Source organism: Strigops habroptila, chromosome 3, assembly GCF_004027225.2.
Source record: "Strigops habroptila isolate Jane chromosome 3, bStrHab1.2.pri, whole genome shotgun sequence".
NCBI classification, from domain to species: domain Eukaryota; kingdom Metazoa; phylum Chordata; class Aves; order Psittaciformes; family Psittacidae; genus Strigops; species Strigops habroptila.
This window is the reverse complement of record NC_044279.2, coordinates 50,644,057-50,658,733: the sequence shown is the minus strand read 5'-3', so window position 1 is coordinate 50,658,733 and position 14,677 is coordinate 50,644,057. Positions and strand designations below refer to the sequence as shown.

General features: G+C 38.1%; 1 protein-coding gene across 5 annotated transcripts in view; it reads right to left on the bottom strand.

The window, feature by feature from the left end:
- Window positions 1-13,817, bottom strand: part of NR1H4 (nuclear receptor subfamily 1 group H member 4) — a 39,873-nt gene extending 26,056 nt beyond the window's left edge. For 2 of the 5 annotated variants that reach the window (XM_030478479.1, XM_030478482.1), the window contains exons 1-3: window positions 13,661-13,817; window positions 10,315-10,408; window positions 7,603-7,737 (exon numbers count right to left, since the gene is read on the bottom strand). In XM_030478479.1, the coding sequence (XP_030334339.1) occupies window positions 7,603-7,687 (85 nt within the window). In that variant the 5' untranslated portion in view covers window positions 7,688-7,737; window positions 10,315-10,408; window positions 13,661-13,817. Of the gene's footprint in view, window positions 1-7,602; window positions 7,738-10,314; window positions 10,409-11,523; window positions 11,546-13,660 lie in introns of those variants that run through there. The other 3 variants (XM_030478481.1, XM_030478483.1, XM_030478480.1) reach the window with 2 other exon arrangements.
- Window positions 13,818-14,677: the final 860 nt, after the last annotated feature.

The following is a 14,677-nucleotide window of genomic DNA, read 5'->3' as shown; positions in this document are numbered from 1 at the left end:
GAAAGGAAAAAAACTTGATTTTTAACTTCATGCCATCCGCAGGAAATTCCACAAAAGCTCTATACAACTTTCTGAACTGCTTGGGCCTCTGAAAGAGCACGAAGAGAAGGCAACTACTCCTTCGACAGCAAAAAAATAATCTCAGGGCTTGTTAAAAAACTCAGGACTTCTAAAGAGCTGCAGCACATCCTGATACAGTATTGGGTGTTTATTTAAACTACTGTGGATCCATTAGGGCTACTGATACATTTAGTAAAATCTTCTCAATCATTAATCATCTGTTTCTGGAGGGAAGTAAGCATCTGAGTCTTACTGTACGAAGTTAAATATGGGGGAAAAAAAAAAAACAACCAACCTTTTTCCTTCTGTCTCAGGCACATAGTTAAATAATTCAGCTGAATTAAGACCATTCTCAGAGCAGTGGAAGGGGAAAGGGACAGGGTCAAGAGAAACTGAAAAAACATAGTCTTGTTTTATGTAAAACAGGTTTACAGCTAAAACTCTGGGAAGTGCTCAGATACTGGGGGCTTGGTGAGTATCTGTATTTCATCCTTAGAAAGCAGCCAACTTGGGCTGATTCAGTGAGACACAATTCTCTACCCAGAGCAGATCAAAAACAGTTTTCAATTTGTTTTGACTATGAGTCTAGTATTAAACATTGCAAGAAATGGTCTGCTCCAAAGAATTAGTGATCTAAATCACTAAAAGTAATTGTTTAAAACTGAGGATGTGTTCCATAAAATTGATTTTAAAATTAAACTGTTTCAGGTTTTTTACTTGTAATGTCTTTTTACTCTGAAATTTTATCTTAAAAAACTAAAACAAATGATGAGGCTGAAACAGAAACTAGATGTTTTGAAATTACTGGGACAAAGTATTTCTATGACCTGATCCAAAAAGTATGGTTTGAGCTGTGTTACCCAGCCCTCTGCATTCACAAGGCTTCCAACTAAAGCGGAAGGGGTTCTACTTTCAGGGGCACAATGTGCACTTCTCTGCCCTGCATGACATTTAAAAGCCACATTGATTTTTGAAATTATGCTTTGCAAAGTACATGTGAGTCTAGACCAAAGAGTTTCTTATCTCAAAAGAAAACTAATCTTATCTTGCCGACCGGAACGTACATATGCTTTTACCCAGATACATGCTAGTAGAAGTCTGAGATGGGCTGGTCTCACACCACTGTAATGCATGAGCCAGCCCAGTGAAATCACAGGAGTTGCAGTAGTATAAGCAGTGAAAGTGAAATCAGAAAAAAGCTTACTGGAATACAGAAATACTTCATGTTTTTGTGGTCTTAACTCTTTTGAAACATCTGGGTTTTTTTTCTTTTGGAAGCATAGTTTTATATTTTTGATGAAAGACAGCTTAAGCACACACAAATGTGATGTTACTTGCAGATGTAGATCTTCTAGATTATGTTTTGCAAATAAATGTTTTTCAATAAAAAACATTTTACAGAAATCTGGAAAGCTTCTTAATATCAAAGTGAAACCTTCACATGGATATGGTCATCATTTTACAAATATTTTTTCCACAATATCACTTGCAACTGAAACTCAGAAAGTTTTGCTCTTGTTCCTTTAAATTTTACACAGAATATTTTACATAAGACTTGAAAAAATATTTGCCATAGGCTTAAACACTTATGGAAGTGGAAGAGAATTTTCTTTGTAAGAACTAAAGAAAGTGTTTTCAGTTTGCAAAATTATACTGAGGTTATGTGCAGACTGAAGGTGTATTACAGAAATTACAATGAAATCACATTTTAATTTAAAATGTATTGTTCCACTAATATAAAGAAAATTGAAGAGAAAAAAACTTAAGCAGGTTTAAAATATGAACCTCTGGCTCTTTGTAGAATATTAATGAAGGAACCTAAAGAAATAAGAACAAGATTCAGGATTAAGTAATTTGGAAAGCATAGCATAACCATTAACGAAATCCTGATTTAATTCCAAACAAATTATTCACAGATCTTTAAAGATCACTTGGTTTAAACAACCTTCTAGCATCCCATTTCAAAGAAGAATGCAAGAATAGACGGCAAACATGTCCAAGTGAGAACACAACAGTATCCTACCTTAGGCTGTCTTCAGTCTGATCATTTCTTGAAGAAAAATACTCTCTTTAAGGCACACAGTCCTCCTTTCCCTCTCTTTTTCTTCCCAGCCCCAAAGACTACATATAAATAGTACTTCTTAATTCTGCTTTGTCTGTATTCTGTTGACTCCTTTGCTGTGAGAACTTTCTTTAAGATTAGCGAAGGAGTGACACAGGCCAGAGGTTATATAGTTTACTGATTAACTTCATTACAGAGAAACTTGTTTGTAAATGTCTGAAACAATACAAATGTCTGTTCCCAGTGTGGATTTAACTGGATAAAATTTGATGACTATTCAAGGGGATGCCTTCAAGTAGCCTAGCCATTAGAATTTTTTTACCTATTGTGGTTTATTTACAACAAAATTTTTATCAGCAAATATTTAGTAATGTCAGGTGATTCTGTGCAATAGATTAACTACTTCAATATCACAAGAACCATGTTTTAGCTGACTGGATTAACAATTGTTTTTAAGCACAGAAATGTATTCTCAAAAAAAGACCAAAGTTCTCAGGCCGTACTGGACACATCTGTACAAGATAAAAGAGTGCCAGAGATTTGTCCTTGTCCCAAGGCCAAATGTCACAGATCGATTCTCATCTGTGTAGATTAGAGGTAATTCTTAACTCTAGAGTGGGCAGGATGCATCTGCACTATGTAAGTCTTTGTTGCTGACCTCTTCAAGGTCCATGTATCCTCCCTGTGGCTCTCAGATATTATTAATATATGGCACTGCAGTTCAAAGCATTGGTAACATTGTGAGGGCTGTGTGGAATGGCACCACAGCACTACTGAGACAGCATGAAGCCAGAAGATACAAACCCTGCTGAGCCAGTGTTAAAGGGCAGTGTAGGGTAAAAGGACCCAAACCTACTGTAGTCTTGTCCATGCCGGTTTTTTGGGAATAGTCCCTAGAGTAAGCCCATGTCTTAAAGACACCTACTAAAGCAATCCAAAACAGAGCCCCAGAGAAAGATAAGAGTTGAATAGTGTCAAGGTGGACAGTAAGGGTGTTGTGCCTCTTTCAGTCTTCAGCCTCTTTCATTTAGCACTGCGGATGAGCCCACTAAGACCCAACAGCAAATTTGTGACCAGATGTCTAAGAATCACACCTGGAAGTAAATAGGCAGACAATCAAGCCCCAGACTGCAAGATTCCCTTCATTTCACAAAACAGTTTCCTTTCCAGGCTAAGATCCACAAATGCATTTTGGTTTTGCCTTCCTCAGTGGTGCAACCTTCATGCTCAGAGCCCCATTCATCTGCATTCCCTCTCATAGAAACATAGAGCAGTTTGGATTGAAGGAACCATAAAGATCATCTGGTTCAACGCCCCCTGCTATGGGCAGGGACACCTTCCACTAGAGGAAGTTGCTCAAAGCCCCATCCAACCTGGCTTTCTTGCAAATTTTTTTTCTTCAGACTGCCACTCTGTTTGGTTTGGCTCTCTTCGTAATTATTGTACGTACACCATTTTCTATTTTAATTTGTGTTGGTTTGTTTCATTTTGATTTGGGGGCTTGTTACAGGCCTAATTATCTTCTCCGCAGGGATGAAGCCAGATGTTGCATCATCTGCCGGGTAGTGCTAACGACAAATAGTTATTTAACATATCTTATCATCTTGAAGCTGTTTAATCAGTCTGGACACTTGATCCTACTACCTTTCTGGAAGAAGAGACTTTTAAGCTCATTTTAGGCACTGTTCTATGACTACAACAATTTTCAGTGGCATTTTATTATTCTTACATTGTCAAATATTAAAGACAAGTTTAGATGTATGGCTTTGTTTTCCCTTTTGTTACATGTCATTTTTTGTTTATTCTTCCTTGTCCATTTCAATACAGCTTTCACTGCAAAATCTTCTTTCTCAGCTAGGGACGTGTACAATGAAGGTAGAATTTATTGCCTTCTTGTATTCTGATATCACTTTACAAGAAAACATTGTCAGGCCATCAAAAAATACTTAAAATAGGTCTTTATTCAAATAAAACATATAATAGTACTGACTTATCTTTCCAGACTCTTAGAAATAATTCCATGTCTGATAGCTGAAGTTTCATACTTAATATCATACATATTAATAACCCCTCTACAAGATTCTTTCACAGAAAACAGAATGGGGCTATTACTTTAAAGGACCACTGCTTACTTATATAAATGACAAACAAATGCCATATATACTTCAGATGCCGCACAAATATATAAGCTCACCCTCCACATTTAAAATATGAACAAGACACTTTGGTGTCTGAAGCTTAGTTCAGTCCCTTATAAAAATGTGATAACCATTAGAAGAAAGAAGATAATGGAGATAGAGGTATTTAACCTGTGTTGGCCCTAATATGAAAAATTTTCAAAGGCAATTGAAAGATATAATCAAATATCTTTTTGCAAGTCTTGCTGTCTCAGCTGAATTGCCAAGCCTTAGAGCAAGGCTTGTCAGCATGAGCACCATGCTCTGCTAATGCACCTCAGCATCTTCTAGGTCACAGTTTGTGTCCAGTCAATTTGGAGCAAAGCAGAAGAGCTCACGTCAGTCTATGTCTATTATGGTAGAAGTATCCACAGAATGAATTAAATTAATGGCTCCACAGTCAGCTACAAAACTTCCAAAGGTTTTAAAAGAGACCAGGATTTCGGTCCTGTTATAAGGGTTCAAAAATGCAGATTGGTAGGTGTGTAATTTCCTCTTAGTTCAGGTCATGAAATTGGACCAGTCTTCACATAGCTAGCCCTGTTCAGCTCAGTGGGGCTTGCAAAATAAAACCAGGGTTTGACTGAAGAAGGGAAATATTTTAACAGGACATGTCCCATGCACACCGAGGATTTCTTGTCATCAAGTCTCACTTTCCCTCACTGGGAAAACAAGAGATTCAAGGAAGAAAAAGTTGATCTTGCATGCAGATGCTATAAAGGATGTATCATTTCATGTATCCAGTTTTAGCCATTTCATCAAAAAGATATTTTCTGTAAAAGAGATCTAGGATGTTTCCAAATCACCTGAGTAGTGAGGTAGAAAAATAGAAGCAGTTTTCCAGGAAGACAGGATGGAAGGGAAAGATGCTCACTTCTGCTAGGATGAAGATTCTTCTTCATTTGCATTTGAAGCCCCTTTTTCTGAGGACTCATAGTTACAGAAGTGAAAAGCTACAGTTAAAACACACCAACTCCAAAGACATGAAGAGATACTTTACCTTAGATTTATACTGCTAAAATAACAACATACAGTTTGCAACTACTGAAAGGTAGAAAACCTTTTCTTTTTTAAGATCTTCTGAAACCTGCTGCAAATAAAAATCTTGAGGGTGGGTACGTAGAACTGCCCTGGAATTACCATGGTGATGAGGCTTACAGCACAAGGAGCTCACAACTGACATTTCTTTTGAGACACCTGGACCTGGTATTATGTTTGGAGGTGCACTTAGATTTGGTTTTGAAGTTCTAAGAACACTCTCCCTGTAGGCTGAATGAAGCATAATGAAAAGATATCTCCAAGGTTTTTTGCAGAATATGAGTATGCATCTTTGAAAAAAGAAGACTGTTTTGTATAAAGGGTGATGTTTGTAAGCCAACAATTTCTCACCTGTATTGCATCAGAGCTATAATATGTGCAATGTCCTTGAAGAAATGTATATTCTAAGGGTCATTTGAAAGAAAAGCTTTCTTCCTGTTTCCTTGGGTTCAAAGTCTCTACCTGCCAAAACTGAATGTCAAAAAGTGCAAGAAGTCTACAAATATAAAATCGAGAGGCAAAATCATTTTCTACAAGCATTCTGAAGAGACAGAGTCATATATTCACGAGTAACTTTCTCTGTGGAAACAGTTCCATATTAGTTCTGGTTTTTTCCAGCTATAAAAGCAAAAGAAACCAAATTTGTGAAGAGTTTGCTTCTGAGACTTGAGTGACATCCTGCAAAACAAGACCAAGGCTATACAAAACAGAAGTCAGCTTAAGTGAAACACAGGAGTGCTAAGTCTCTTTCCTAATGGGACTCCTGATTCAACCCCTTAATATATTATTTCTGTTACAGAAATGTCAGTTTGAATTAAATCTCCATGTGCTAAACTCTGAATACCTATAATGGGAGACAAAATCCCTCTTCTGAACACCTCGCAATCTGTGAGTAAGATTTCAGCATGGAGGGAAAATATCTTACATTAACATGCTTTCTTGAATTTTGAAGCTCCCTGATCATTACTCTTTGAAAATAATAAAATAATTAGTGAAAAAGTAGACGTCGGGGGAAAACCTCCTTGACAAAAATCTGGAGAAGTTCAGTTATGCAGGAATTTCAAAGGGATGACTCGATATAAAGTTTGGAACCCTAGATTTGATCGTTATTTTCCTCTTTGTGTATCATAGCCTGAGGTTGGATTTAACAGGTAGCAAGGAAACATTTTAGCTATTTACCCTTACTTTGACAACTGCAAAAACATTTCTACCACCAAAACATTTAGGGAAAAAAACCCCCACCAAACACAATAACACACAGTAATGCAATTTGGTTTGCTTATCATTAGTGATTGTGCTTCAGTTCAGCTGTATGGGGCCAGGACACTAGAAGTGGTCAGATTCGGAGAGATGCTTCCAACTTCTAAGAGCTCTGCAGCAAGACTGGCTGTGAGTGTCAGAGTCCCTCCATACCCAAGCTACTATTCTTGTTTCAGGGTGATGAAACTGAAATGTTTTCTATTTTTCCAGCACTCTTCAGTGTTGAATTCAGAGACAGAATTCTGGTCTTATTTGGACTGGAAACTCCTGAAGTGTTTCAGCTTTCAGGGGAGGTCCGTATTGTGTGTGAGGCCCTGAATGTATCATGTTACTCAATGAAGGTCCCCCTCTACTGCCAAAAGAAAGGCGAGAAAATGTATTTTTCTTTTTTTCTTGGCAGTACATATAACAGAAGACAGCTTCCCCATGCTTTTAAAATATTGACCAAGAATACTTCATTCATTAACAAACCCATGCTTAGCCTTGAAAAATTCAGTGAAACTGGAGCAAGGATATTTTTCCAGCCTTCATTATAAATTTTCTTGTGCATTGAAGTTAATAGCATAAGCTTTTAATGGTCTCAAGAAGACAATGGTTTTAATTTAGGTTAAATAAATTTGCAGAATATGGCACTGCAGATACATTGCAGTATAATTTTATTGCAAATTAACTGAAAATATATCTGTTCAGCTTCATTTAAATGAATCACATGAAGATAACATCCAGCCTACATACAAAGTCTGTCATTACAGAATGGTTTCAGGTATTAGAATAGCATTACAAAAACTACCTACGAGCTCTGCTATAAGCAATGATGACAGCAATAGTGTGCAGGATTGCGTTAACACCACAGACCCTTTGTTTCTTATTCCTTCTATAGGTGTTAAAGATACAAGAAGGTTAGCACATGTCAACCACACATCCTTGACTTGAAATTTCAGTACATTTTCTTCTAGGTTTCTGACTAAAGGATAACTTGCTATTTTAACCAATTTGGTGACTTACCAAACAAATGAGGACCTTCAGCAATAGAAAATCCATCAGTAGTGGCTAGCTGGTGATGTCCTATTAAATTCATTTCAGATCCCATTTATTCTTCAGGAGAAGTATACTAACTAAGAAATAGGTTGAAAGGAGACCCTGAAAGATGTAAAGCAAAAAAGAATATTTAAAACAAGATAAACATTTTTGTGCACCTATTGTATGGCAGTGTTAAGGAGGTTGTTTCAGTATTTGTGGTAATAAACACGCGCTTTAAGTTACAAGATCTAATTCAACCCTTACATAAAATGCTGCATCTACTTTGTTTGTTTGTTTTCTTGCTGTGGTATATTTGCCATCCTTCTGCTGTTCATTTAAAACCGATGGCAGTTTACACTCAACCTTATTCAAATATTCAGGCTGAAGCACTGGCCTGACCTGCTGAGGGCATAGTGCCCCTTTCAGAGAATACCAGTTGTTTGCATTATTTTTCGAATGCCCTTTCATCATTTCATCGGTTTGGCTTCCTGAAAAGGTGTAAGTTTATGGTTAGGTCAGAAGAATCATGCCAAGAAACTTGAGTTTAATTTCCAGCAACTGGCTCTTTATCTTGCCTTCTGTAATTACTGTCTGAACAAGACAAATGGTGGCAAGAAAAGAAAGCAAAGCCTTGGTCTAATAACCAGGCTCTGCCACCCACTCCCTTTATGGTCTCAAGCAGCTGCGTAACTCTTTCTTGGGGAGGTTGGGAGACGCTTATGTCCTCTCACTAGTATGCTTTCCTAGCAGGTAAGTATGCTAGTGGGCAGATGGAGCAGCTTCCACTGCCTGAGGCTGGCAGTAGCACTGTACCCAGGTCTTCTCCTTTCCACATAGCTATTAAATAAGATGCAAAATATCAGCCATTGCTTCCTACTCGAGCAGAGGCTATAACTAGAGCAGCACTGCATCCAAGAGGAAAGCGTGCCTGAGGGTCCCTTGCCCACATCTGGCTCATGTAGATGGAATGGGGCAACTCAAGACCGCGTTGAGGCAGGACCATCAGCAACAGGAGAACATACAGCTCCAAAAAGGAGACAGCTCAAGGGTTTATGCAGACACCAAGAGGATTCTGCACAAAGTTGACAGTTAATCTGTTTTGCTTTGATTTAGTCTTAATTCTTTATTCAGTTTTATTCCCAGTGAGACTGTCCCTGGGGCTGTGTTTCCACTCACTGAAGGCATTTGAGAGTTATAGTCCAGCCTGCTTCCCAGTGAGGTCTCAGCATGTTTCTCTAGCAGAAGTGAAGTCATCTGACAAAAACGTGAATGCAGCAGGAGGCCTCAGTGCTGAGCAGACTAGGAAGTAGCTCATAAGAGTGGCAAGCACACTGTGTAATTATATTCAGATTTGTCTGTAACGATTTGTTAAGTTATTCCTTAGCATAAACAAAAGCCCTCTAATTAGACAGATGCATTTTAAATGTCTGCCCACAGATAATTTAAACAGTTTACTCAGAAATGTCAAAAACTACTTGTATCACAGACCAGATAAGGTTCTTGTGGCAAATAACATGTAAACACACAGTTGCAAATCTAGCAGAGAAACACAGTTTTGCAACAGCAAAACTCTCCACATGTCTTGGGATGTGGGTTGGCAACCAGCCCAGCCACCCCAGCAGGCCCACATCTACTTCCAACCATTTTACTGCCTCACCATCACATTTGCTGGGGAAGGTATCTGCTGGACTCAAGAGGTGGGGCTGCCCACATGGCTGCAAAGGTCTTACAACTCCCGAGAGCCAGTTTTCTCATTAACTACCCCTGGAAGGGGGTTCCTTTTACAGCCCATTAGAAGGGTTCTGTGATGGGAGAAGAGAGCAGCACAGTCAGGACCCTTGTAATGGTCAGTAAGGGAAACATCAAAATGAGGCATCTTCAGAGGGCTCCTGAATGTTTCTCTGGATTTTCTTGCCAAAGACCAGAACAGAGGGGCCATCTCTACTCTATTCAAGCCCTCCAATAACTTTCTTACAGCCCATGGGATTTCCTTGCAGGATTACCTCTCCCTGCAGCCAGACTTGAAGGTTACATTCCATCGCTACTAGTATTTCTCATGTTTCCTCCTCAGGCCCCATATGAGAAGCTAACAGTGCCAACAGCTAACATGTCAGCTTTGGGACTGTGAATTTCTGTATGTTCATACAGAGTCTAGAACTTATCTTCCTAGGGAATGTTGTTATATCAAAATGCTTTAAAGATTGTCCCAAGATGACGTCCATTTTCAAGTATTTTGTTAGACTGTCAGTATACAGCCAGATTTTCAATGCATAGCTTCTTAGCTTGTAGGATATATCCCACATCTGTCTAGTCTGTGGTGCAAATAAAGGAGAAAACAAGCAAGCTATATTATTTTTAAACACTAATAAAGTGTCTGTGTTTTTACAGTCTCTTTGAAATGTCTGTAAACTTCTTTCTTGTTTCTTTGAGGCTATTCCATTTTTTAGCATGTCATTAGGTAATGTCACTCTTTAACCTCAAGATAGAAATCTTAGAATCTATTATTGTTTACACGCACACAAAAGAAACCCTTGGTGCTATTAATACTGCCTTGCTTATAGTAAGAAACTTGAGTATGTATTTGTCATAACCTCCCAGTATGGTAGGACATTACACATTCTGTGACTCTCCTCCTCCTGCAACATTAATTTTGATCTTGATGGAGTCAAATGTTCAGGGTGATTTTACAGTTCCCACCTTTTTTAATACTTCATTTTCCTTAATATATTCAGCTGATGTAGACCATTCACTGGATTTCATAGAAGAAATTAATTCTATCTTCTGGAGATTTCTGCAAGGCACAAAACATGATCGCCATTAAAAAGGCTGGAAATATATTTGTCATTACATGTAGCTTTGCTACTGTAAATTTGCCTGGACAAGAAACTCTTCATTAGATACTAATTAACATTTGGCTTTGATTCACCTCTGAATCCAGCCTGCTGTGAGCCATCTATCCTACATTAGTTTTATCCAATTAATTTATCCAATTAATTTCACCAGTATTTAAAAGCAACAGTTACTGATTTCCGGCTTTCAGACCTACATCAGGTACACAATATAGAGCATTTAAGCACCACTTATTCCACACATTGTTCAGTTCTGGAAAATAGGTCATCATAAGCCAGTGTCACAAGGCATCACAGACCCAGGGGTGGACTCTACTTTCAGAGAGCCAGTTCCGCAATGCACACCCCATCATCAGTGTCTTCTCAGCCTAATCCCCCTAGTTAAACAACTGTGGTCCCAGCTGGCTGCAATTCCCATGGAGCAGAAGCATTGCTCTGGCCAGTGGGATAGTCACACCCAGAAGACATACAGAGGCATCCAAATTGGTAGCAATATAGGCAGGTGATGAAGGGTGCCATGTGCGGCACCTGTGCACAGAACCTCTTGACAGAAGTATTCCTTCCAAAGATAGCCTGAGGCATCTTTTTGGCTGGTAACATGAAACTATTTCATCTCAGCTTCCAGAATCAATCTACATGATCTGGGATTGGTAACCACTCTCAATTCAGATTTCTTTATCCACCAAAATCACACGATAGTGGAATGCTTCTTGATATTCACAGGCATCTTTGACATGACTAAACATTCATAGGTATTTCTACCTCATACTTGCTTCCTTATATGAAATGTACCTTTTACCTACTGCTATCAAGATGAATGTAGACTACCTTAGACAAATTGGCTGATGCTCCATTCTGAGATGTAACAAAAAAAAAAAAAAAAGTATTAGATAGATAGGTAACAGCTGAAATAAAGGCAATAGGTGCACAAGAAATCAATATTGTTCTCCAAAATAAGACCCCCTCAAGAGAAATGAAGCAGCATGGGATAAGTTACATAACTTCCCCCCCCAAACAACTGTTTTAGTTAACTTGTTAATAAACCTATTTTCTCCACCACATTTTGAGATTATTTTCATAGGCTGAAAATGTACAGCCAAATAAAAGAGAGATCAGTATGTATCATCAAAATAATCATGAAGAGCTCTGAATTACATAAATTTTTATTAAATGTATCCTTTAGCATACTTCAGGACAGTCAATCAATGCATATATTCTATGTTTAACTGGGAAAATTGAGATGTATATACGTGGCACTTGCATGCATGCATATTTATTCAGCTTTCTTACAGGATACATGTTCATGGGAGTATACAAATATATATGTGTACACAATGCATGCGGGTGTAGGTTTCAGATTCTTTGTGGACTCTTATCAGTGGGCTGCCTCTGACCCTCATATGGCAACAGTAAAGCTTACCCTAGCTTCTGTCTAAGCAAAGCCAAGCCTCTTAATTAAATAACTAAAGTTAAAATTAACTGAAATACAAAAGCATCATAGCCCCATAATTTCAGATAAAATAAAAATACGTTTAATCATCAGAAAAGCTCCATGATAGTTTAATTGCATTGACATTCAGAAGAATGATTGAATCTATTGTAATTACTCAGTGAAGGAAGATATATCAAAGCACTGGCAACATTTTTCACGAATATTAGTGAGGTTCATTTCCCTCCTTCTGCCCCATAATATTGTCCTATTCTTTACATGTTTCGCTGCTGACTGCTCAAAGAGAAATTTCAGTAACATCATTAATCTATGGACTGATCCAAACACTGTTAACATCAATGGCAAGATTTCCATCTAGTTCACAGGCTTTTGATCTGGCCTCATAGCCTTTTTATAGAATATTTAATGCAGCGCCTCACTTATTTGAGAGGCTTTTTTATTTGCTTGCTTGCTTGTTTTAAAGTGTATCAAAGAGACATGAAAGCATTAGGAAGATTTGTGCTCCTCGTTTCTAGCCTTTTGCTGCCAGATCATTCTGGCATGCATGGCACCACGGGCAGCTTCACAGCAGCTGATGCAAAGTACAAGCAACAAAATGAGCAAGTTTGAGAACCAGAGGCAGGACTGGTGCTACTGTGTTTGAAATTTACTGGTTAGATTTTTAATACAACATTTAAAGTCAGAGCAGCAAAGAGACACAGGAAAAAATATAAGATATTTTTACAACTTAAAGATATTTATTTGCATTTCAGAATTAAGTCAGTCAAAGTAGAACTGAAAATTCTACTAGAAGCCTCAATGGCACTTCTGTAGGTAGGCAAGCAACTTCAAAGGGTGGGGCCAGCTTCTGACTGCCCCTAGGGTGACCTGCTGAACACCATTTCTGTCTTCCTTTTTCCAGGATCTTTTTCATGTCTCACCTGATAAAACTGCAAATCCTCCTTTCTTAACCCATTGCTGTATCCCCATCTAGCCTAGTGGGATCACAATACAGTTTGGGATCTCTAGGTTCTTTGTAACACAAGCAATTAGGGATAAAATTAACAAAAGCCAAATGTTGTCCTACCATGATTATAGTTTTCTGAAGATAAATGGCTAGCAGAAACATACAGAATAAGCCGACATTTTCTTAAAAACTGGTAATGGATTCAAATAGTAATCACTTGAAATGTGAAACCCCTTTTTGCTTGTGCTAGTCATGCGAAATAAGTGCTAAAGTACTGGACTTCTTAAGATGCATCTGGAGTCTGTACGCAAAACCAAAGAAATTACATAAAACAAATATAACTATTCCCTTCGTGGATTGCCTGGTTTTCTCCCATTTATCATGTTTACAACAGCTTCTGTTCCTAAAAGTATAAAAAAAGTAACAAACGAGTACAATTTTAAAGCTGATGCACATAATTAACTAGATTGTGTTATTGCAGGAAAGACTCAGTATCAAAGTTACACTTTTTTTACCAGTGATACACAATAGCCAGCTTTCTAAAGACAAATTCCAGCATTGTCAGTATTTTTCATGAGCTTAAGATTTTTTTCCCAAGGGGAATTCCTGCTTTTGCGCCAATTTTGTAGATGAAATGATTTCTTATATTATTCCTCAATAAAATACCAGCATTAAAAATGTTTTGGGTTTTTTTTTCTGATCAAAAATCCATTAACATCCACTAAATAGTTCAAGTTGGAAAACTGCTTTTATACTACCCAACAGCAAGAGCTATCAGTTTAAGGAATTATTACTTACTGTTCTTTTCTGGAAGACTGCGAATAGGAGGATGTAAGACAGTTCTGTGCTCAGTTCAGTATCCTAATGATTCTCACAGAGGAAATTTTTGTTTTGGTTTGTTTTTCTTTCTTTTTTAGGTTTAGCAGAAGCCTGTAGTGATAACACAATGAATCAAAGCTTGGGCTCTTTGGCTCAGTGCCCTAATGGACAAAGATTACTCATTAACAATTCTTTCTTTGCGAAACTCTCTAAACACAGGCTGTACTAAAACATTGTGAATCCCAGCTCTTCCATCAGCACAGAAGCTCAAGATGCCCATTAATACTCTGGCTGAGCGCAGGGGGGAAGTTGGCTCAAGGTGATAATACCTTCTTGCTGATTGTAACACTTTTCTTACACATGTACATTTTTATGAAACTCTCAGCCTCCTTGTCTTTCCTACCTGAGGAGCACAGATGTCATTCCAAGACACATACTTGACTTTTAAGTATTTCTGTTATTTACATTTTTTTGGGGAACTGAACATTACACTGAATGCTGAAGAAGCAGAATGGGCTACAAATTACAGCATCACAGGGTTTGGGGACATTAAAGTTCAGTTTCTGGATCTGCCATACTCGAACAAACAGCATCATTTTGATTTGGGCTCATCCTATGAAGATTTAGGCATGAACTGAGGCCCTTAACTTTAAACCTAGTAGACTTAACGCACCTTTTATACACAAGGGAAAGAAGTTAGTACCTGTAGATGGTGAATCACATCCTGGGTGGGTTGCTCTGCATCTGAAAATGCTGATCTCTTGCCACTGACAGAAAGGGGACCTTGAACCTCTACATCCCCACTTACCCAGTATTTTAAAGTAAAGCACAATGAATCCAGGCTGTTCTGTTTCAACATCCCACCTACACAGTGAGGGTAATAATTCCCTGTTTTGCATTGCTAAACATTTCCAGTGGGGATGAGCTGATGAGGCAAATTTCAGCCAGAGGGGACAGTTGGCAGCATCACTCATGGTAAGCAAGTTCATGCCTGCC